This window comes from Jaculus jaculus, chromosome 6, assembly GCF_020740685.1.
Source record: "Jaculus jaculus isolate mJacJac1 chromosome 6, mJacJac1.mat.Y.cur, whole genome shotgun sequence".
NCBI lineage: Eukaryota > Metazoa > Chordata > Mammalia > Rodentia > Dipodidae > Jaculus > Jaculus jaculus.
In genome coordinates this window covers 36,296,220-36,321,088 of record NC_059107.1, presented here as the reverse complement: position 1 = coordinate 36,321,088, position 24,869 = coordinate 36,296,220, and the positions used below count along the sequence as shown (strand labels likewise).

At 49.7% G+C, this 24,869-nt stretch overlaps 1 protein-coding gene across 4 annotated transcripts in view; it reads right to left on the bottom strand.

The window, feature by feature from the left end:
- Positions 1-2,135: 2,135 nt before the first annotated feature.
- Positions 2,136-24,869, bottom strand: part of Efcc1 (EF-hand and coiled-coil domain containing 1) — a 28,377-nt gene continuing 5,643 nt past the window's right edge. Inside the window, exons 3-8 of one of the 4 annotated variants that reach the window (XM_045152906.1) lie at positions 9,146-9,327; positions 7,377-7,524; positions 6,132-6,285; positions 4,624-4,761; positions 3,492-3,555; positions 2,136-3,108 (exon numbers count right to left, since the gene is read on the bottom strand). In XM_045152906.1, the coding sequence (XP_045008841.1) occupies positions 2,972-3,108; positions 3,492-3,555; positions 4,624-4,761; positions 6,132-6,285; positions 7,377-7,524; positions 9,146-9,327 (823 nt within the window). In that variant the 3' untranslated portion in view covers positions 2,136-2,971. The remainder of the gene's footprint in view (positions 3,109-3,491; positions 3,556-4,623; positions 4,762-6,131; positions 6,286-7,376; positions 7,525-9,145; positions 9,328-24,869) is intronic. The other 3 variants (XM_045152907.1, XM_045152908.1, XM_004665097.2) reach the window with 3 other exon arrangements.

Here is a 24,869-nt window from a genome sequence, read left to right as displayed (position 1 = left end):
AATAAATAAATGAAAATAGAAGTGATTATAAGAAAAAAGAAAAAAAGAAAATGGGGAAAGGATGATCTCATGAGTTGAACTTACTGACCTGGGCTTGGAGATCTAGAAACCTTTCTCCATCCTTCCATCTAAAGAGGGCGTTCTCCCCCTAGTGGTAAGGGTTTGGAATTACAGGGTACTTATTTGAGGGTGAGGAGGAGGGAAGCGATTTAAGGTCAACAGCGTCTGTTTGCCAGAAGGTGAGAGAAGGACATTGGTTAGAATTTCCCAGGAAACATTTTTAATGAGTTACAGACTATCCGAACAAATTTCAAAGAAGTCGTTCTAGAAAGAAAGGCAAACGAAGAGCGATAGACAGGAAATCTGTTTTTCAACACTCAGTTCTTTTTTTTCCTGGATCATAGTAGGATTACTGCTTCTCTCTGTCCAGGGGTCCAATGTGCTTCCCGGCTGGCTCCATTCAAAGGTCCTATGGTGTATGTCTCAAGCTCTGGGGTGCTTTCTTGATATTTGTAAAGATTTTATCTTTGAAGTTTTGTGATGGGACACTAGGTGTGTGAAGGGAATTGGGAATATCAACTCAAGTTTTCCCCTTCTGCTACCTTCCTGCCTCTGGATGCCTGCACCCCTACATCCTACCCCTGCCCTTGGCCTTGGGCCAGGGTGCTTTGTATTTGAGGTAAAGCAGAAACATCAGCCCTGAGCAAGAATGTGACACGCTGTCTTCTTCCCAAGATCTCTGGGTCTGTAAGTGACCCTCAGCTGACTTCATGCTGAGGTGGGGAGACCTTTGTGTGATCAGGCCTCAGATGGTTACTGAAAAATATGAGTACCCCTCCCCCACGGTGGTTTGAAGGAGGTGTATTTTGAATACCTGGGCCCCAGCTGGTGACAGTTTGGGAAAGTTGTGGGGCCTTTGAGAGATGGAGTCTTGCTGGAGGAGGTGTGTCTCTGGAGGCTGACTTTGAGATAACATAGTTCAGCTCTAAGCCCAGACCTTAGACTACTTCCTTCCTGCTGATGTGAGGATGTAGCCCAGGCTTCCTGCTCCAGCCTGGTCATGCCATCCCAGCCATGTTGAAGCTTGCTCTTGAAACTGTAAGCCAAAATAAACAGTTCCTTCCACAAGTTGATTCTGGTCAGCTGTTTTGTTCAAGCAATGAGAAGGTGACTTCCACACTCCACCCCCAAGCCTGTGTCCTGATGGAGATGAGTTAATGATATGAAACATGTTCTATCTTGGCATAACAAATCCCCTCCGTGCAGCAGCCTCCTCATAACATTAACTCCTTCTTCTTTCACAAACCATGTGGTTGCTGGGAATCGAGAATGCTTGTACTGCAGGGTGTGGTGGTGCAGGCCTTTAATGCCAGCACTCAGGGAGGCTGACGTGGGAGGATCGCTGTGAGTTCAAGGCCATCCTGAGACTACATAGTGACTTCCAGGTCAGCCTGGGTTAGAGTGAGGCCTTACCTTGAAAAACCAAAAAAGTGAAAAAAAAAGAATGCTTGTCTTAGCAGGAGAGCTCTGGACAGTGCCATCAAGGTCTCAGTGGGGCCAGGGCTATTATCACTAGAAGACTCCCCTCCCAGGTGCTTGGCTTTAGACCCTTGGGGTTGGACCTTGAGGCCCCTCAGATAGACCTGACCCACTTGGACCAGGGATGGCCCTCTGCAATGGTAACAGAAGGGTCATCTGAGGATGAGTGGGCTGGTGTCTATTGTCTGGAGCTTATATGACTCCTGAGGCCTCTTGCAAAGTCAAGGGCTGTGGCCTGAGGTTGGGGTTTGATCCTTTTCTGTTGCTTCTGCCCTAACACTTTTAAAAAATATTATTTATTTATTTGCAAGCAGATAGATAAAGGGAGAGGGAAAGAAACTGAACATGAGCATACTAGGTCCTTTTGCCACATAAATGAATTCCAGATGCATGTACCACTTTGTGCATCTGCCTTTATGTGGGTACTGGGTAATTGAACTTGGAGTGGCAGGCTTTGCAAGCATGCACCTTTAACCACTGAGCCATCTCTCCAGCCTTCCTAACACTTTTTAAAAATGTTTTTTTTAATTTGACAGAGAAAGAGGGAGAGAGAATGTGTGCACCAGGGCTTCCAGCCACTGCAAATGAACTCCAGACACTTGTGTCCTTGTGCATCTGGCTAATGTGGGTCCTGGGGAATCGAACTCGGGTCCTTTGGCTTTGCAGGCAAACGCCTTAACCACTAAGCAATCCCTCCAGCTCTCCTAACACTTTTTGATGTAGCACTGATTTCTTCACATATTGCCACTAGCCAGGCATCCTTTTCTCCTGTGTGACTTTAGGCTTGGAGTAGCCAGCTCTTCTTCTGGACCCCATGAAATCATGCTGAGGAAGGAGGGGCCCTGACTTCTACATTAAGGAGTTCCCTTGCTGTTCACACCTTTGTTTTGGCTCCATCCCTCCACATTTTGCCCACCCACATCCCACCTCTCCTTTAGGACGAGTTCACAGCCACTTCTAACAACAAGTTTACAGAGTTCACTTTCTCCTTGGAGCGATCATCATTCCTAGTTCTCACCACTTCCTGAGGTATGGGAGCTTTCCATTAGACCAGGTGTGTCATGAAGGCTTGGTTGCAGCAGGCACATTGGTGGGAGGAAGAGAGGTCCTGTAGGGAAGAGATTCTGGGCTGCACTGGGTTTAAAGTGGGGGCTCTGAGGGGACGGAAGAGGGGCCCAAGGAAGTGGGAGATGCTAATGCTAGTCTTAGGAGCCTGGGCCTACAGAATCTGAGGACGTGACAGGGTCAGACCATATGTGGAGAGAGTTCTGAAGGTGGCGGGCAGTCTGACAGTGACCAGGATGATGATGGACACTGGCCCAACAGTGCTCACATGCACATGTCCATGGAGGCTGGTCTGATGGTGGTCATCATCAGGCTAGTCCGGTGGCAGCTAAAATGACTCGGGTGCCCCCAAGCTGGGCCAGCAACCTCAGCAGGAGATGAGGAGAGAGTTGGAGAGTGCAGGAGCTGTGGAGTCCTGTGCTGTGGGGTGTCTCTGAAGGAGCTCACAGCCAGCCAAGGCTTGGTGCAAGGTGTCCAGAATGGCTGAGGGGCCACCTGTGTCCTCTGAAGAGAAAGAATCAGCAAGGGAGGGTCTCTCTGTGCATCCTGCCCACAGAGCTGCCTCCCTCCTCCCTGGAGTCTACCCACCCTTGTGCCCTGGCCCACTGTTCATCTGGCTTCAGCCACCTCTTACCCCTTGTGTCCTTCCTTCACTGAAGACCCCTGAAAGGTCTTCTAGTGCATATCGTCTCATCTCCCAATTCCAGAACACGTCCAAGACCTTTCCAACAGGGAAAGATCCACCCATGGATGTCCCTCTCAGCCTGTAAGGTCCTTTGAGGCCCACTGTTATTCAGGGCAACAATCGTGCTGCCATTTTGTAGACTAGAACTTAGGTCAGGGCTGGAGTTTTATCAGGGCCCCCTCTAGCCCAAGACCATGCCTACCCTGCGTGGGATCCTGGTCCAGGGCACTCAGCACAATCTTCCCCAGGGCTCTTTTTGATATGTTCTTTGAAAGAAAGAAGAGAGGCCGGGTCAGAGGGGCCGCTGTGTCCTCCTTAGCAGGTGGGATCTGGTGGTAACTAGGGGCTTCTGGGACACTCTCTGGGAACACTAAGTAGCCCCTCATCCTCTCTTTGTGCTCCCATTCTCTCTGCTCTTTCTTCCTGTCCCCATCCTCCCTTCCTGCCCCCATTATTACTTTTCACCCCCCACGTCTGGCCATACTAGCCTGTCAGAAACGCTCAGTGGGTGAGGGTTAGAATAGCGTGCAGCCTCCAATCCAACAAAGACCACCTCACAAGGATGGCCATCATGGGCCCAGTAAGCACCTGGGGGCAACTGGTGAAGGTGTATTCTCTGGCATTTGCTGGGCTGGGCCTCAGCTGGTCTCAGGGCCCATCCCCAGCTTGCTGCCTGCCCAGGCCCTGTAACGCTGGGTCAGACCTCTGTGGCTCTGTACAAAGCCCGGATGAGCTCTGCTGATAGGGGTTCAGATGCAAGCTGCAGGGTCCCGAGTAGGCACCCCACCTGAACTATGGAGGTCACAAGACTCTCCTCTTTAGTTTGCAGTGAGGTCACAGTGACAGACCACTGAATGTGGAGTCATCTTTAATTCCTAGAGCAAATGGCATGGCCGCATCGCGCTTCTCACACACCACCGATTTGGCTGCTATGTTTGTTATTTAGAGATAGGGTCTTGCTCTGTAGTCTTGGCAGGAGTCAAATTTATGAGAATCCTCTTGCCCCTGCCTCCCCAGTGTTGGGATTACACCTAACCTGCTAGTATTTTCTTTAATAATTTTTCAGCTGTGTTTAAACGAGACATTCGAGCTTATGAGTCTTCATTCTTGCGTTTACCCGTGTCTGGTCTCTAATCATCCCCTTCTAGGATGGCCCAGGATACTCCCTTCTCTAGATACTTCCCTGAGCCACTACTCTGCTTCTCGTAATGGGGGTGCTCCTATCAACTGAGTGAGTCAGAGTGAACTCTCTGTCATTTCCCAGAGGACCATCAGCTCCCCACCAGGCTTCCCCAGCTCCCCAGAGGACCCTGGGCTCCCTGAAGGCTCCCCACCAGGTGGCAGAGCCTCCGCAGCAGCTGCAATACATCCACCAGCTTTTCTTCCAGCAAGGACAGCCGCACCCGCTCCGTCTCCACCATCTGCAGTTCCAGTCTTAGCTGCTCAGTCTCCACGGTCTGCCGTAGCTCTGCCTGGGGGAAGAGTCTCTGCACCCCTCAGTGTTCAAGGCCCGCATGACCCTTTTGCACAGATAACCTCATCTGGCCTCCCCTGGTCTGGTAGCAGGACAGAGAAACCACTCTGCTCCCACCAGGTTGGCTCTGAGGCCCAGAGAAGCTAAGCACCTGGCCCAAAGTTGCTCACTGAGTGAGACTGAGGTAAAAAGCACACATTATTAGCTGGGCGTGGTGGCACACGCTTTTCATCCCAGCACTAGGAAGGCACAAGTAGGAGAATCACTGTGAGTTTGAGGCCACCCTGAGACTACATAGTGAATTCCAGGTCAGCCTGGACTAGAGTGAAACCCTATGTCAAAAACAAAAACAAAAGTACACATTATTTTTGTCACTGGGCCAAATGATCAGGCACACTGAGCTGTTGTCCGGACCTCACAGTACAGGGTGGGGGATCCCAGGGCAGACTTCCACATCAGCAAGGAGACCTGGCTGTCCTGTGACCTGAGGAGTGTCTTCCCCAATGGGCCTGGCATAAAAATAAATTTCAACTTCTTCAATCTTTTTTTTTTTTTTTTTTTGAGGTAGGGTCTTGCTGTAGCCCAGGCTGACCTGGATGTTCACTATGGAGTCTCAGGATAGTCTCAAACTCATGGTGAGCCTCCTACCTCTACCTCCCAAATGCTGGGATTAAAGGCGTGTGCTGCTTTGCCCAGGTTTCTTCAATCTTTACCAAATAAATGTGACCTACAGGAAACAAATGTTACTTGTCAGTTACCTCCCTATCCTGTCTCATGGGGATGAAGCTTTGAAGTGGCTAGTTTTTCCTGTTTTTAGCCCTTTCCTATATATCCGTATCTCTTCCTTAGCTCAATGGACACTCACAGCCTGATGGGCTGAGACACTGCCTGATTCTAGAATAACAGATATGACCCATTAAGATCTCTCTCTCTCTTTTTTTTGGGGGGGGAGGGGGTTAGGGTCTCGCTCTAGCCCAGGCTGACCTGGAATTCACTGTGTAGTCTCAGGGTGGCCTTAAACTCATGGTGATCCTCCTACCTCTACCTCCTGAGTGCTGGGATAAAAGGCACACACCACCATACCTGACTTCCATTAAGATCTTTAAACTGTTACAATTTTGTCTTTTGACAGTTCCTGGATTTTTTTCAGGGTCTATTACAGGGCTGGAGTTCCAGAGAGCTTTACAGACTCTTCCTGAGCCCCACGCAGCTGAGTCTGAAGCCCATGTTACTGGTTCTCCTCCCTTCTGTGTTCTGGTGAACTTCTGTTTTGTATCTGAGCTAATCCAAGATGGGATTTTTTAACTTGCCACCAAAAATGAAGTGGAAACTGCATCTTCTGTTCACACCTCTGTGAGCCCTGCTAACCTCCTCCTCAGCCATCCTCACAGTCTTCCCGTCACAGCTGGGGTTCCGCCGCCTGGTGGCACTGGCCTCTAGCTTCCCCAGGTAGCAGCTGTTGTCAGCACCATTGCAGTGGCTGAAGGAAGTCCTGAGCTCCTTGGCCATCTGGTCAGCACACCTGTAGCACAGGAGAGGGCAGCAATGCAGGGACCCACCGTCCAGGTGTTCTAGCCTCGAAAGCAGGCAACTGCATTGAGTCTGTGGTTCCCTATGTCACTCAGAAGAACCATCAAAGGCCTCGGTGGTGACGTGACATCTTTAATACCCTCACATCCACTTCCTTTCAGCCTGCCCAGCCCTTGGAATGTTCTGGGCACTTTTAAATTTTATTATTTGCAAGGAGAGAGAGAGAGAGAGAGAGAGAAAATGACTGGGCACACCATGGCCTCCAGCCACTGCAAATGAACTCCAGATGCGTGTGTCCCCTTGTGCATCTGGTTAACATGGGTCCTGGGGAACTGAACCTGGGTCCTTTGGCTTTGCAGGCAAACACTTTAACCACTAAGCCATCCCTTCAGCCCGTGACTTTTAAATTTTATTATTTGCAAGGAGAGAGAAAGAGAGAGACAGAGGGAGAGAATGGGCACACTAGGGCCTCTAGCCACTGTAAATGAATTCCAGATGTATGTGCCACTTTGTGCACCTGGCTTTATGTGGGTACTGGGGAATCGAACCCAGGCTTTGCAGACAAGTAGCACCTTAACCACTGAGCCATCTCTCCAGCCCTGTGCCAATCAATCAGTTACAACCCCAGAAACCCAGCAGCACTTTGCAATATAACAAGATGAGACTAAGAACCAGAGAAGGCAGGAGACTTGTCTGAGAAGCAAGGAGGTGATCTTTATCTCCAGGCTGGTGGCAAGGGCTAAACCAGTGGGGAGCTGAGAAAGAACCTGGGTTGGGGCTGGGGAGCTGTGGACTGGGTGGCAGGAAGTGACAGTGTGGCCCTCCCAAGACTGGCTGGAGCAGGCCTTGGGATAGTGGCTAAAGGGGTGAAGGCTGGTGGGGCCTAAAGGTTATCTTCCCACCCTCACACTTGTTGGGATTTCTTATCACCTCTGGTGCTGTCACCACCAGATGGACGACAGGGGCCGAGTCCCAAGTTCAAGCTGTGGCATATAAAGGGACCTTGGGGACAAGCTACTTCCTGTGGGGGCTCTGGCATTTCTGCTCCTCACTTCCAATAACCCAGGGCTGACAGGCACTTACTTGCTCCTGCAGCCTGAGGGCAGCCCCAGCCTCTCCTTGGCCTGGGTCTCCGAGGCTCTCTGCTCCTTCTGCCACATCTCCTCCTTCTCTTCCTCTTCCTCAGAGGCGGCCTGACCTTCCACAGAGCGGAAAAGCTGCTCATCTTCTGCTGGAGAAGCATAAGATACGGGGATGTTGGGGCTGGAGAAGATGGCTTGGTAGTTAAGGCGTTTGCCTGCAAAGCTGAAGGACCCCGGTTCGATTCCCCAGGGCCCACGTAAGCCAGATGCACAAGAGGGCACATGCGTCTGGAGTTCGTCTGCAGTGGCTGTAGGCCCTGGCACCTCATTCTCATTCTCTCTCTGCCTCTTTCTGTCTCAAATAAGTAAATTATATATAATATACATGGATGTGGTGACATGGGACATGGCACAGGACCAATCAGCTTTCCCTGAGAAAAACCTGAGGGGTAAGGCCACTATGATGGCACTGTCCTCTCTCTGGGGTGTCAACAGGGACATCCACAGAGACAGCTTGCTAAGGTGACAAGCAGGGGTGTGTCCATGGCCTCAGCAGTACACGTCTGCTCCACTTCTGGACACGTGATCTGGGTCAGGGAGCTGGATGGGGTTGTGCTGGAGAGGGAGATGGCTCAAATTCAGGAATATTTTCCACTCACCTTTGGAGATGGGGAATGGTATGTGATCTATGGTCCCAACAGGGCTGGGTCTTGGTGGGCTCTGTCTTGAATGGTGTCTGCTGAGACTGCCCTGTCCTGCTGCCCTTCCTCAGTCCCATTCCCCATAACTGCCCGAGTCTCTCCAGGGACCCCTGCCCACTTCTACTCAAGCCCTGGATTTGTGAGTCAGGCTGATCCAGTTAGAAGTGAACTGCTTTGGCCACAGTGAAGGTTCAGGAAGGGCGGGGGACCCTGAGGAGACCCCTGTGGGAGCCAGTAAGAGTCAGGCTAAGAGGCACGCAGACCACACCCCTGTGAGCCTCTGGCTTGGGGCTAGGATGTGGGCTGGATCCAGGAAGAACAGTCTGGTGAGAGTGGGTTGATGCTGGGGCGCTAGCCAGGCCTCAGAGGCTGCCTCAAACTACAGTTACGTGAGCCAATGCATGTCCTTTAACCTGGCAGGTCTGCATCACTGAACACAGCAGTGTAAAAACCAGAGGAGGGCTGGAGAGATGGCTTAGCGGTTAGGGCATCTGCCTGCAAAGCCAAAGGATCCCCGTTCAAATCCCCAGGACCCACGTAAGCCAGCTGCACAAGGGGTCACATGTGTCTAGAGTTCGTTTGCAGTGGCTGGAGGCCTTGGTGCGCCCATTCTCTCTCTGTCTCCTTCTTTCTCCCTCTCAAATTGAAAACAAAAACAAAAACAAAAAACACAAAAAAAACCAAGAAGCTCTTTGCCCTGTGGGCTTGGGAACCCTGGCCCTGGAGAGCTTGTCTTTCCTGAGAGGTACACAGGGCTTTGTGTCCCCCCCCATCCCCCCCCCCCCCCCCCCCGTCACTCATGTATATTGTCATCTCCATTGTTCTGGCGCCCAAGGTAGGGGCAGGTGAAGGGCTCTGAGGATGGGGGTGAGGAATGAAAACCCAGCACCTGCCAGGCTGAGCAGGTGAGCCCTTCCGAGTGGTCCCTCCGCCCACCAGATTCCCAGGGTCCAGGTTCACATAGCCATGGGCATGGGAAAGCAGCCTGAACAGAGGGGCCCGATGGTGGATGTGATGTCACAGCACCCTGAAGGCCGAGACACAGTCATGATGATTGTGGGCTTGGTACCAAGGCTGGCAGGTGGGGATAGACCTTCATCCGGGGCTCTGCTCCCACAGCTGCTGTCTGACTGCCAAGCGTCCTCTGGAGCGGCATGTGGGTCTCTGGCCCCACTGGACCCAGCTTCGACACTCTTGTCTCCTGGCTGTGTGTGAGCTTGTGAGGGGTTTGGGAACTGAGTCTCTTCTGACCTGTGGGTAGGAGATAGGTGTTGGGAGGTGGGCTCTCCCCTTCCACTCCTTATTTTACATACAGGTAAGCCACCTATATCCCACCATCACCATCCTGGAAAACAGACCTCCCACAGTCCAGAAAAAACTGCCACATACACTCCGATGCCCTTGTAGATAGCATAGAGACATGAAATGCAATTGCAGAGAATGGGATTCAAGGCACAATTTCTTTTTCTTTTTTTTTTGTTTATTATTTTTATTTATTTATTTGAGAGTGACAGACAGAGAGAAAAAGAGGCAGAGAGAGTGAGAGAATGGGCGCGCCAGGGCCTCCAGCCACTGCAGATGAACTCCAGATGCGTGCGCCCCCTTGTGCATCTGGCTAACGTGGGTCCTGGGGAATGGAGCCTCGAACCAGGGTCCTTAGGTTTCACAGGCAAGCACTTAACCACTAAGCCACCTCTCCATCCCAAGACACAATTTCTTGCAGACACTCTAAGATAGCTATTCATCCTTACAAAGAATTCTGGATAAGGAAATATAGTAGGGAATGTAGACGCTGCTGTCGGTTCTTAACCGCCTCCCTTCCAGGAGGCAGCTAGCAGAGACAACCAAAGGGAGGTTTTCTTTTCGCCCAGTTTGAGGGAAACGGTTAACTGCGGTGAGTGAGGCATGGTGGTGCGCCTCTGTGGTGGCGGGAATGGGGGGTAACTTGGCTGACCAGGAAGCAGAGACTGGGGCTGGAAGTGGGGCTGGACTATCTAACTCAAAGGTCTTGGATCCCAGCTAACTACTTCCTCCAGCCACACCCTAAAGGTTGCACAACCTCTCAAAACATTTGGGAACCAAGCATCCTAACCCATGAGCCTGTGGGAGCTACTTTTCACATTTAAACCACAACAGCAGCTTTTTACCACCGTCTCTATCTCACAGAGAAGGAAGTGGAGACATGGAGAGCCCGAGCAACCTGCCCTCCTCAGAATCTGAGGCCAGATCTCCTCCAGGGCCGGGCTCCAGGCTGCCTCCAAGGCCTCTCACTAAAGAGACAGGAAGCCCTGGAGTAACATGACGTGACCCAGCTGCTGTCTGCGTTAGGAGACTACGGGTCACTCGCATGGAAGCCCGCTGACAGCAGGGCCATGGGAAGGCAGCCAGGTGAGGACATACTCTGGAATTTTCCAAGAGCAAAGAAGAAGTGGTTACAGAGACAGAGCTTTGGGGGGGGGGGTTTGTCTCTTGTCTGGTAGCTTCCTCCATAGCTAGCTCTACTGGCCCAAGCTGTTCCTCCAGCAACCCTAGGGGCTCCCCTGGTGCTCCCCACAGCTCCTTGTAGGAGCTTCAAGGGTGTGGGGATGCCACGGCCCAGAGAGCACTGCTGGGGCTCCTCCCTCACGGTTCCTCGGGCTGGGAACATGGGCCCTGGGGGCCACCCCTCTCCCTCAGGCCGCCCTTCCTGACAAACCCCTCCAGTTGGCCACATGTGCACGCTGCTGGAGTCCTGGGAGAGCTTCTGATGGCTTCCATGTTGCAGTCCATAGCCACATCTGGCTGCCAGCCCAGGTCCTTACACAAACTGAACAGGGCCAGATGTTGCCTTCCTCTCTTCCATCTTGGCAGTTCCCAGTGACATGTTACACACTCCTCCCCTGGCTCTGTGATACAAAGAGCCACCTCAGAAGTCCCACCGGGCAGGACCGTGACTTTGCTGTGTGTGACCTTCACACCTTCATCTCACTCTTAATCGCCTCATTTTATTTTTCCCACTTGTCCCTCAGTAAACAATGATTGGGGGCTCTGCCCTGGGGTCCTGTGACAATGTCACAGTGCTCAATGTGTGTCGGGCCTGCCTTGGCTGTTGTTTGGGGCCAGTTTAGGGGAGGCTCAGATGAACAGGGAGGTACTGTGTGCTTTTTTTTTTTTTTTTTCAAGCTAAGAACTTATTTCAATGTCTCCTAAAACTAGGGAGCACATTGATTTTAGCTTTACACGGTGATATAACTTCCTTTAAAATTATTTAAGCTATGCTGGGGATGCAGCTCGATGGAAGTTTGCCTAACATGTGCGAGGACCTGGATTCTAACCACAGTGTGGCAAAAAGAAAAGTAAAAGGAGTGAGCCAATGTGTGGGAGAATATTTATTAAATAATACATGCACTACAATACACATTGGCAAAAATGGCTCAGGTCTTGGGAGGGGAGAGGAGAGGAGGGGAGGGGAAGAGAGGGGAAACAGGGGAGAGGAGAGGAGGAAAGAAGAAGGGAAGGGAAGGGAAGGGAGAAGAGGGGAGAGGAAGGGTTTTATTATTGGAGGGACTCTATCACTGCACTTAGGTCAGCACTGCACAGCCATGGACATGGATCTAAAACCTGGGCTAAATGGACAGGACCATAGGGAGCACCTAAGGTTGACAAAGAGTTACCTTCAGCTGTGCCCTAAGGGGAGCAGATGGTGGCGTTCTGAGCTGGCTGGCAAGAAACAAACATGAAGGGTGGCCCTCAGCCTGAACCTGGCTTTCTGGGCTCATACCACAGCCCACCTGCTGTGGTTAGCCCCTGGGTGCCCAACAGTCAACTCCTTCCCTGCTCTACTGGGCAGCACTGGGTTCTGTCTTGTGTACTGTGTCCCTGGTGGGCACAGTCTTCAGTGACTCTGTCACCTGTCTGGCCTTATGTCCTGGAAATTGTCCAGTGAGCTCACTGGAAGTCCTAAGGTTGTGGCTGGGGTGAATGGAACATTTAGGAATGGCCCCTGAGATGCCACCCCGATGGGAAGCTCTCTGGGAGGTGGTGTGGCATTGCTTGATGCAGTTGGCCTTAATTAAGTCCCTCAACAACAGACCCTGCTCCTGACTGATAGGCAGGAGGAAGGCAGGAAGGAGGAAATATGAGGAAGAGTCAGGTCAGAGTTGGAGGGCTGAGGGGCTTACTTGGGTTGGGGAGCAGAGAGGGACAAGGGCTCTTAGTACTACAGGCACAAATAACTGAACCATGGGCTGGGAAGATGGCTCTGTGGTTAAAGACACTTGCAGAGTAGCATATGCATCTGAAGTTCTTTTGCAGTGGCAAGAGGCCCTAGTACACCCATTTTCTCTTTCTCTCTCTTTGCTCACAAAAATAAATAAAAATATAAAAAAAATAAATTCCAACACTTGGGGGACAAAGGTAGGAGGATCGCCATGAGTTTGAGGCCATCCTGAGAATACTACATAGTGAACTCCAAGTCAGCCTGGGCTAGAGTGAGCCCCTACCTTGAAAAACCAGAAAAAAATAAATATAAATAAAAATAAAAAAGAAGTTGGGCTGGAGAGATGGCTTATCAGTTAAGGGACTTGCCTGCAAGAACCCAGGTTTGATTCCCCAGGACCCAAGTAAGTCAGATGCACAAGGTGGCATATGTGTCTGGAGTTAGTTAGTTTGCACTTGCTAGAGGCCCTGGTGTGCCCATTCTCTCTCTCCCCACTTCTTTCTCATAAATAAATAAATAAATAAATGAATAAATAAGTAAATAAATAAATTAACCAGGCATGGTGGCACATGTCTTTAACTCCAGAACTTGGGAGGCAGAGGTAGGAGGATAGCTGTGAGTTTGAGACCACCATGAGACTACATAGTAAATTCCAGGTCAGCCTGAGCTAGAGTGAGGCCCTACCTCAAAAAACCGAATAAATAAATAAATATATTTTTAAAAAAGGTCAGTCATGGTGGTGCACGCCTTTAATCCCAGCACTCGGGAGGCAGAAGAAGGAGGATTGCCATGAGTTCAAGGCCACCCTGAGATTCCATAGTGAATTCCAGGTCAGCCTGGGCTAGAATGAGACCCTACCTTGGGGGGAAAAAAAAAACACCACAGAAAAGAAGTTGGGCTGGAGAGATGGCTCAGCAGTTAAAGCACTTGTAACCCAATGACCCAAGTTAGATCCCCCCGGGACCCATGTAAAGCCAGATGCACAAAAGGGGCACATGCATTTGGGTTCGTTTGCAGTGGATAGAGGCCCTGAAGTGCCTGTTCTCTCTCTCTCTCTGCTACTTGCAAATAAATAAAAATATATTTAGAAAAGTAAAATTAAATTAAAAAGAGCGGAACCCTGGCCACACCTCAGTGACTTGGCAGCAGATTCTTCCCCTGAGCCTCCAATCCAGCCAAGGACACGAGGACTGTGGCTTCATTTCAGCCTAAACTGAGAACCAGCCCAGTCTGCCTGGACATCTGGCTTCCAGACCATGAGGTCGTAGGTGGGTGGTCTTTCAAGCCACTTAGTTTGTTATGGTTGCAATACCAAACACACCATCCAAACAGTCACACCCAACCACGTTGTTCCATAGCCTCAATCCTTACCTCAGCCGCTCTTGGCCTCCAGAAAACAGATGTGATTGGTCTAAGCTAATTATGAATTCTTCTCTTGGCCAGGGATTGGTTTAGGAAGAGGCATGCAGCATGATTCTGGCCAATGAGAAGTGAGGATAAATTTGCCAGAAGGACCTCTGGGAAAAGGGCAATCCAAGGAAAAGCATTCATTTTTCTGCCTGTAGATGTATGGGTGATATCTGAGGCCATGGTAACCATCCTGTGACCACAAGGGGTTTTTCAAAGCAAAATGATATAAGGAAGAGAGTAAAAAGATGGAGAAATGGGTTCTAGAAAAATTACTTTGTTGCCAAATTTCTCTTTCCTGGAATGTGTGTATGTATGTATATATGCATGTATATGTCTGTGTGTATATATACATACACATATATATATATATTTATTTATTTGTGTATGTGTGTGTGTGTGTGTGTGTGTGTGTGTGTGTGTGTATAGGTGGTATTTCTTCCTTCTGCAAACAAATGGTCATCTGGCTTTATGTGGGCGACTAAGGAATTGAACCCTAGGCTGGCATACTTTGCAAGCAAGTTCCTTTAACCACTGAGCTATTTCCCCAACCCCTGGGCTTTATATTTAAGGTCACAGTTTTTATTTAGGCCATTCTGAGATGGGCTTTGTGTGACCTGCAGTTTAAAACATTATCCCAGGCCAGGTGTGGTGGTGCACGCCTTTAGTCCTAGCCCTTGGGGGGCACAGGTAGGACGGTGAGTTCGAGGCCACTCTGATCCGCCATAGTGAATTCCAGGTCAGCCTGGGCTAACCCAAGATCCTACTTCAAACACAAAACAACAAAACAATTAAACATCATCACTGCTAAACCTCATAGCATCACTTGGGGGTGAAATGATGTTATGTAGACGCAGCCCTTGGCACCGTGCCTCACATGTAGCGGGTGCTCAGAAATGCTGGCCCATGTCCTGCAGCCACGTTATCCCCATAGTCAGGTCCAGCCAGGGAGCGGGTGGTAGGGGCCAATCACCATTCACTTATGTTTCTTCTGTGGCCAGCTTCAGCGAGGCTTCACCCCCAAGGAGAGAGATGGCCTTTGTGAGTGTGGGGACCCACCATGCCAGGCCGAGAGTCACTGAAGGGAGATTGGCAGGTGACCCCGAGCACACAGCGAGGTGCAGGCAGCTCTATCTGTAGATAGGACATCTTACTCAGAAGTCTCAGCCTTGCAGTCCCAAGGTCACCTCCTCTATGTAAAATCAAGTGAATACACTTGTAAAACCAAGTGAACACACCTGCAAGCAGCCTCTGCAGTGACCATAGGCAGCCCCTCACTGCTAGGACCAACGGACACGCCACTCAATAGTGGAATACCATGTATTTAATGTTTCTAGCTTATACTAGTTTAGATGGAATATAATCAAATGTATCTATAAGAAATGTAAATGTACCTAGGACTTCCAGTGAAGCGACAGATGTTACATGTCCCTCCTCTGAAACTGCAGCGAGTGAAGATTCCTCTGATGGTAGCTAACAAGAATTCTGTGGCTCTGAGCCTGACCCCTTTGGACAATATAGAACTACCTTATCTCAGGAGACAGCTGCCTATATTTAATCTTATTTGACAGAACCCTACGCTCATGGATGTAAATCTCCCCAAGCACAGGAGAGTTCAGACAAAGGACTGTACAAGTCCAGCACAGTCTGAGTTCCGGGCCTCGGTCAGGTTTTTGGCATTAGCCAGCAGAGGTCTGCGTGCGAATAGAGACTCTCTCCCTCTCTCTCTCTGATTTGCCCGATTATTCTCATTGACTCGTTAGTTCCCATAACACCACAGCACTACACCAAGGCTAGAGGGAGGCTCGAGAGGCCGTCCTAGCCCAGGCTCGGCCTCGTCTGGTGTGAAAGGAAAATGCCACAGGTGCCATAGCTCCACTGCCGCCTCTTTGAGCCACTTGGTGCCTTGGAATCTTCAGGGTTGACAGGACACCTAGATTGCCAACAGCACCCAACTCCTCTCGGTGGGTGTGGGCACCCCGGGACCTGCCCTGGGGTCCTGGAAATTCCACACGGTGGCTTCCTTCACTGCAAGGCATTTCCTGAACCGGGACACCTTGAGGAAGTTAATATCCATGTGTGAAAACCAGAGAACAACGGCAGAAGGAGAGACGTGGAGCAGGGCACTGCTGAGGCACCACAAACAGCATGAAGAGGGGAGGGTGGGGGTCGGCCTAGGTTGTCCACTGGGGCATCTCTCTCTCTTTTCTTCTTTCTTTTTTTTTGTTTCGAGGTAGGGTCTCACTCTGGCCCAGACTGACCTGGAATTAACTATGTAGCCTCAGGGTGGCCTTGAACTCATGGCGATCCTCCTACCTCTGCCTCCTGAGTGCTGGGATTAAATGCGTGTGCCACTGCGCCTGGCTGGCGCATCTCTTAAGTCTTCCTGCTGCCCCTTCCTGAAAGACGCTGAGGGAGCATCCAGCAGGACTGGTGCCAGTCTCCCGAGCTGTGTGGGTCTGCTGCCCTCCAGCCCTGTAGCCCACAGCTGACACCAGTCTGACCTCCCTATTGGTGGATTGTGGGTGGTTCTGTACTTCGCAAGAGACCCCTGGCCTCATGTTTACCTTCGCCTGGGAGACAGACTTGAAGGAAGATGGGAAAAAACAGCCCCCGTGGAGACATCAAGCAGTGGCTGTTGACAGAGTGGAGCATCTAGCCAAGGCCTGTGGGATGATGCGATGGGTCAGGCGCCGTGTGGCAAGCAGGGAGCCCGGCCCAGGAGCTGCGGAAAGGGTGGTGGGCTTGAGGGACGGGAGGGTTGGCAGGTGCCATGCAGTGGGCCCTTGTGGAGTGGAGGACAGAGGCTAGATTACTTGGGGCCATGGGTGCCATGGTCAGGAGGCCACCAAGGGCTGTGATCAGGGGAGCTGCACAGCTTCCCTGGGTGCTTAGAAGGCCACTCTGGCCCCGTGTGTAGACAATGGCCAGGAGGGAGCTAGGTAGTGAGTTAGAGGCCAGGGCAGTTGTCCAGGGGCAGTGCTGGGCTGAGCTTGGGCAGAAGAGAAGCTGGAGCAAAAAAATTTAAAAAAAAATTAAAAAAATAAGGCTGGAGAGATGGCTTAGTGGTTAAGGCATTTATCTGCAAAGCCAAAGGATCCCAGTTTGATTCCCTAGCACCCATGTAAGCCAGATGCACAAGGGGACGCATGCATCTAGAATTTGCAGTGGCTGGAGGCCCTGGTGCGCCCATTGTCTCCCTCTCTCTTTCTCTCTCTCAAATAAATAAATAAATAATATTAAAAATAGAGTTAATGAGCCGGGCATGGTGGTGCACGCCTTTAATCCCAGCACTCAGGAGGGAGAGGTAGGAGGATCACCATGAGTTCAAGGCCACCCTGAGGCTACATAGTTAATTCCAGGTCAGTCTGGGCCAGAGTGAGACCCTACCTCGAAAATCCAAAAAAAAAAAAAAAAAAAAAAGGGAGAGAGTTAATGGGCTAGAGAGATGACTTAGCGGTTAAGGTGTTTGCCTGTGAAGCCAAAGGACCCAGGTTCGATTCCCCAGGACCCATGTAAGCCAGATGCACAAGGGGTACATGCATCTGGTGTTTGTTTGCAGTGGCTATAGGCTCTGGTGTGCCCATTCTCTCTCTGTCTGTCTCTCTTCCCTGCTTGCAAATAAATGAATAAATAAATATTTTAAAAAATTTTTTTGGTTTATTTTTATTTATTTATTTGAAAGCGACAGACAGAGAAAGAGTTAGAGAGAGAGAGAGAGAATGGGCACGCCAGGGCTTCCAGCCACTGCAGACGAATTCCAGACACGTGCGCCCCCTTGTGCATCTGGCTAACGTGGGACCTGGGGAATCGAGCCTCGAACCGGGGTCCTTAGGCTTCACAGGTAAGCGCTTAACCGCTAAGCCATCTCTCCAGCCCCAAATAAATATTTTTTAAAAAGCATTAAGCCGGGCGTGGTGGCACCTGCCTTTAATCCCAGCACTCAGGAGGCAGAGGTGGGAAGGTTGCCGTGAGCTCGGCTGCATAGTGTATTCTAGGTCAGCCTAGGCTCCAGTGAAACCCTACTTTGAAAAAAAAGAAGAGGAGCAGGAGGATGTGAGATGACTCAGGACTCAGGCCACAGAGACAGCAACGAGGCTCCCTCCTTGTCCCCCCACCTTGTATGCTTCATCCACCTGAGTCACATTTCAACCGGCTCATCTCTCTGTGGGTGACACAGATCCCCTGAGCTTGTGCCAGCTCTATGCTCTGCCCGGCACCGGTCTGCAATCCCGCGTCACCTCTGAGTGGAGCTGCATGGGATGGGTAGAGGCACCCCTGCTCTCATATGCTGTGGCCCTGGGGTGCTGGGGGAAGAACTGTCATACAGTCTGATGTGTCATGATAGAAAGGGGAAACTGAGGCACTGACTCAGAGGGAAGATGACATGACCGCGGAGTGGGAAGCCAGCCTTGCTGTCTAGGACCTGGGACATCAGTCTCCAGAGCCCAGACCTGCTGTCCAGCCACCCCAGCTCTTGCCTTCACTGGATGTGAGTCCAGAGAGCAGAACGGTCTCATCCATGTCACTTCCATCATTCCCTGGGCAGCACAGGGACCCTGGGTCCCTTCAAAGAATTTGGTCAAATGAAGAAAAACTCAATGCTGTTTCTGACAGAAAACCAGGAAGAGCTAGGGAGATGGCTCAGTGGTTAAAGCTGCTTTCTCACCAAGCCTGCCAGCTGGGGGGTCGATTCCCCAGGTCCTACCTAAAGCCAGACACACTAAGTGGCGATTGTATCTGGAGTTTATTTGCTGTAGCAAGATACCTTGGCACACCCGTTCTCATTCTCTCTCTGCTTGTAAATACATACATACAGAAGGAAGGAAGGAAGGAAAGAAGGAAGAAAGGAAAGAAGGGAGAAAGAACCCTCACTCCACACCCACTCGGCCTGACTGTGGGTGGCTGTTTCTCCAGACTGGTTCTTTCAGGAACACTTGCCCACTCAGCAGTTCTAGAAGTCTCTGCCAGTCCACCATCTGCCTCCGCTCAGCCTGCCTCAGCATGATTTCCTGTGGTGTGGCCTGTTCTGATATGTGGCACCCAGCTTTTCCTGGGTCAGGTTCTTAGCCAGGCTCCTCCACACAGTAGGGCAGAAAAGAAGGGAACAAGGTCTACCACAGCCGACAGCAGCCCCGAGTGTGTGGTGAGGCAAGGACACTGTTTAGAGAACCAACTCTCTCCTTCTCTTGTCCCTGTGTCTCAGACAGGGCCAGGACACACATGTGATTCAGGTTTGGTCAACCAGAGGGCCAGTGATTGGTCCAGAAGACACATATGACTCCAGCCAATCGCATTCCAGGTCTTGGGTACCAGTGCTGGGTCAGGGATGGGTGTGGCTCAGGCAGCAAACATCAGAGTTAATGTAAATGTTTTCTGGAATTCCTGGGAAAGGGAAGCCTTTTCTCCTGGGGTTCACTGAGAGGACAGGATCTCTTTTGCTTGGCCTGGAGCGGCATGTTTGAGAGCAGCCAGCTGGGAAGCAGAGGGAGGTGGAATGGAAGAAAGTCAGTGCTGGGGAAATGGCTCAGTGTTTATAAAGGTGTTGCTCCCAAGACAAGTGTCACCTGTGGTAATCTGAATGCATGTCCCCCATTGATTCGGGTGTTAAAATTAAACTTGTAACTTGGATCTCCGACCCCTTGGCTGGAGCAGGTGTCACTGGGGAGAGATCTTGGAGTCCAGCCTTGTGGTGTTACTGGGGGTGAATCTGAAATCCAGCCCCTCTTCCCACTTCTTCCAGGCAGACTGTATGTGGGGGTAGGGGGGTAGATTAGAGAAAGGAGCTGAGACTCAGCTCAGATGGGGGAGAGTGGGACAGAAGCCAGTTTGGGGGAAGCAGGACAAAGACTATGTGGCCATGATGGTCCCATCAGGTGCTTCCCTGAGAGGGAAACTAATGGGCCTGGGCCAGATGAGCTCCTGGGCTCTTGTCTACCTTTGACACATAGGGATTTGGACAACTGCGCTCCTACAACTCGGGAGACAAGTGACTGCTCTGTGGCCCATTCTGTCCATAACACATTACTTCCTAACAGACATAAGAAGAACCTACTCCTCAGGCCCAGGGAGAGGTCAGAGAATGGTGGAATGTCTGTTTCATTTCTAAGGATGCTTAGAAAATAGGGTTGAGCCAGGTGTGGTGGTTTATGCCTTTAATCCCAGCCCTTGGGGGTTGGGCAGAAGTAGGAGGATCGCTGTGAATTCAAGGCCACCCTGAGACTACATAGTGCATTCCAGGTCAGCCTGGGATAGACACCTTACCTCAAAAAACAAAAAAAGGTTGAATGAATAAATAATCTCTAATTTCTGTAGTATTTACTATATATTTTTTTCACAGTAGGGTCTCACTTTAGCCCAGACTGACCTGGAATGCACTATATAGTCTCAGGTGGGCCTTGAACTCTCAGTGATCCTGCTATCTCAGCCTCCCAAGTGCTGGGATTAAAGGTGTGTGCCACCACGCCCTGCTTTTTTTTTTTTTTTTTTTTTAAAGGAGAGAGAGCAAGAGTGAGAGAGAGAGAGAGAGAATGAGAGAGAAAGAGAGAGAGAGAGAACTGGCATGCCTCCAAACACTGTAATCAAACTCCAGAACGTGTGCTACCTTGTGCACATGTGTGACCTTGCGCATGCATCACCTTGTGTGTCTGGCTTATGTGGGATCTGAGGAGCCAAACATGAGTCCTCAGGCTTCATAGGCAAGTTCCTCAACCACTAACCCATCTCTCCAGCCCTATTTACTGTATTTGAAAAAATTATTTATTTATTTTTCTGAGGTAGGGTCTCACTCTAGCCCAGGTTGACCTGGAATTTACTATGTAGTCTCAGGGTGGCCTTGAACTCACATGGATCCTCCTACCTTGGCTTCCCAAGTGCTGGGATTAAAGGGGTGCACCACCACACCTCGCTTAATACTTATTTTTATTCATTTATTTGAGAGAAAGAGAGGTAGAGAAATGGGTGTGCCAGGACTTCCAGACACTGCAAATGAACTCCAGACTCATGCACCACTTTGCACATGTGGCTCATGCAGGTTCTGGGGAATTGAACTTGGGTTCTTTGGCTTTGTAGGCAAGTGCCTTAACCACTAAGCCATCTCTCCAGCCCTATTTACTGTATTTTTTTGAGGCAAGTCCAACAGACTGCCCCTTTTTTTTTTTTTTCTTTTCTTAATGTTTTATTTATTTATTTATTTGAGGAAGAGAGAGGCAGGTAGAGAGAAAGAGAGGGAGAGAGAGAATGGGTGTGCCAAGGCCTCCAGCCACTGCAAACAAACTTCATACACATGTGTTGCCTTGTGCCTGTGGCTTATGTGGGTGCTGGGTCCTCAGTCTTTGTAGGCAAATGCTTTAACCACTGAGCAATCTCTCCAGCCCTTACAATATATTCTTAAATGTTTGCATAATGTTATATTTGTATAACTTTTTATATATTTAGCCACTAGTATAGTATATGAAAACATGATGTCCCTAACCAATTCCTGAGGGATGGACATTTCAGTTATATTTAACCTTTCTGTACTTTTTCTTCAGCTTGTTCTAGATACATTATAAGCATTTTACATGTACTATTTTATTGAATCCACAACTAAAATATCTAAAGAGCATAATCATAAAATATCAGTATTTATTAAGTGGTACCTACATAAATAGCCATGTGAATACACTGTTAAGTGTGGTAAATTGTTGTCTCAGTAATACTTAAAGTAGCATTATATAATTACTCACATTTTATAGGTGTGATAACTCACATGCCCAAAAGTCACAAAGCTAATGATGGCATAATAGTATTTCAATATCAACCCGTCAGATTCTGTATTGATGTGCTTACGATAAGAAGCAATGAAAACAAAGACAGCAAAAAGAAACATCACATTTGTTCCTTACAAATATGTGTTCCAAAAAAAAAAGGGAAAATAAATATGTACTCTACCATATGTCGTGTGGAACATGTAAACTTGAACCAGTGCTTCAACACAGTTGATTTTCAGTTTTCTTCATCTGTTAAATTGGGCTAATAATAATTGTAAGACATTTCATGGGACAAGATTTGCTCATGAATTAAAATACAAGTGTGATAGCTGGGGAAGTAGCTTAGTAGCTAAAGGCACTTGCTTGCAAAGCCGCCGGCCTGGGTTTGGCCCAGGTTCAAATCCCTGGTACCCGTGTAAAAGCAGATGCACAAAGCAGTGTAAGTATTTGGAGTGTGTTTGCAGTGGTAAGAATCCCTAGTGTGCCTCGTCTCTCATTTTTCTCTCTCTCCTTGCAAATAAATAAAAGATACAAGTGTGAAATGTTATTTGTAAACTACAAAACTCTACATTATTTTTACAGTGTTGAGTTTTATTTTGTTGTTTTGTTGTTCCTATTTTATGTTTGTTTGTTTTCAAGGTAGAGTCTCATTGTAACTCAGGCTGACCTGGAATTCACAGTGACCTCCTACCTCTGCCTCCTGAGTGCTGCAGACTGCCCCTTTTTTATGAGAGGGAGGGAGGGAGGGAGGGAGACAGAGACAGAGAGAAAGAGAGAGGGAGAGAGAGAATTGGTGTACCAGGGCCTCTAACCACTGTAATAAAACTCCAAATGTATGTAGCACCTTGTGTGCATGTGTGACCTTGAGCACTTGCATTTCCTGGTGCCTATTTACTGGTTTTTCTTTTGTTTGTTTGTTTTTCAAGGTAGGGTCTTGCTTTAGCCTAGGCTAACCAGGAATTCACTATGTAACCTCAGGGTGGCCTCGAACTCATGGCAATCCTCCTACCTCTGCCTCCTGAGTGCTGGGATTAAAGGTGTGTGCCATCACACCTATCACCCCCCCCCTTTTTTTTTTGAGGTAGAGTCTAGCCAAGGCTGATCTGGAATTCACTATGTACTCTCAGGGTAGCCTCAAACTCATGGCAGTCCACCTACCTCTACCTCCCAAGTGCTGGGATTAAAGGCATGCACCACCACGCCTGGCTCAAAAATATACTTTAAAAAAAACACAGAAGAGGAGTCTGCTTTGTGTGAGGAACAGAAGGTGGCACTGAAATGCCCGTGAGGGTTCAGGGACAGAAGAAGGCATAATGGGTTAACAAAAGGCCACTGTCGCAAGTCATAAGACATGTACATGGAGATGACAAAAATGTCAACACACACATACATATTACACATAAGTAAATAAAAACGGTCTGGAACTAGGTTGTGGATGGAGGCAGAAGGGAACTCTGAAACCCTTGTCCCAAGTGGAACTCTCAGGGCTCTGCTACAGATAGACTTACTGTAAAAAATTACACAGCAGGGCCGCAGAGATGGCTTGGCGGCTAAGGCACGGGCCTGTGAAGCCTAAGGGCTCAGGTTGGACTCTCCAGGTACCACATAAGCCAGATGCACAGTGATGCAAACGTGCAAGGCTGCACATGTGCACAAGGGGGTGCACTTGTCTTGTGTTCGACTGCAGTGACTGAGACCCTGGCCACCGATTTTCACTCTCTCTCTCTGTCACTCTTACTCTCTTGTATATATAAAAAAAAGGCCAATCTTTTGGGCTTGCCTCAAAAAAATTACTCACTATCACAACAGAGCCCAGAGATGTAAAACACCTGAGGAGGCTCAGATACTCAAGCAATCCAAGAGACTAAAATAAGTCCAATCATCAGTGTCCATAGGGGTTTGGTTCTAGAACCTTCCAAGGATACCAAAACCCACAGATGCTCAGCCTCTAGCATAAGATAAGATTTGCATAGAACCCACACACATCCTTTTGTGAACTTTAAATCATCTCCACAGAGCTTCCAGCACCAGACATGATGTCAGTGCTGTGTGAAGGGCTGTAACACTGTTGTGTCGAGGACAGTGACTGCATAAGATCACTATAGACACAGGTTTCACCCCCCCACTCCCCAGCTGGTTGATAAGGGTATATGGACTCCTGGGTTAACAGACTGGATAGAACTGAGATGGGAAAGGGGTTTCTGGCTGGAGGAGCATGGGGAAACACCCTGGTCGTCTGCATGCACCCGTTTTGACTTGTGGGTGCCACTTGCCCATTACTGACTGCCTTGGCAGTCTGGGAGCAGAGGGCTCTTCCCTGGTAATGGGTGGAGTGTGAGTGGTCACTCCCGCTGCTGGTCCGTGCCCAGCCATTTCTTTCCAGGCTGTTACTTGGCGGTGGCCGTGGTAATAAGAGAGGTGCCCCTTGGTGGGAAATTTGAATTTTGGTGGGCCCAATGGCTCTTCTGATTTGTCCCCATGTTTTTCATCTTATTTGCATGCACCTTATCTGCGTGCACCAACCAGCTATATGTATATAACCCTCCACTCCCCCAACCCCGGCTCCTCGGCCTATAGATCCATCCAACTCCAAAGAGAAAAAGACTCTCAGAGAACTTCAGGAACCAGTTGAGTCTGGCTACCAAGGGCTACTTGGGCTTGGGCTGCTGCTACCCAAGGCCCCTAGGGCTGCTTGCACCAGGGCTCCTACATCAGTCCTTACCCCTGAAAGTCACTGGAGCTGCCTGTGTTCTGGGCACTGAACGTGGTCTTGCCTCTGCAGGCCTTGAGCTGCTTCCATCCTGGGCCCATCTCTGGTCTGGACACCTGTGCTCTTGGGGCCCGGACTCTCTTGCCTCCAAGAGAGATCCAACAGGACCCTGTGCCTCAGCAGCCCCCATCGCTTGTTCCTGCACGGGACCTGCTGTGGCCCTGGTGCTCCCACTGCTTCCGCTCTTCTTGGCTGGTCTCCTGAAGCCTGCAAGGACCTTGAGTTGTCATGCTCAATGAGACCTCTCCTGATGAGTATCCCAATGATAGAGATTAGGAGCCAGCAGCCTTCGTTTGTAGACAGTTAGGGACACAGGCCCAAAAAGAACATAGATAAAAGGCAACCCCAAGCTGAACCCCAATCTGGGGTGAATAGACATTTGCATCTTCCTGGGAGAAGTTGACACAACAGGTCCCTTCCTCCTAGTCAACCCTCCGGTTGCAGGTCCCCGGTCAGAGGTCAGGCAACACTCAGGGACCTCTGTGCTCTTGGCACTTGAAATGCAGAAGCAGTGGGTAACATGTAGCTCACAGCCATCCTATCATAGTTTCCATATTAAAAGTCCCCCCCCCGCCCCGAGTTTCCATATTAAAAGTACCCCCCCAACAGACTTATATGTTGGGGGCTGGGTGGCCAGCTGATGGGTTTGGGGAACGTTACTGGAGTT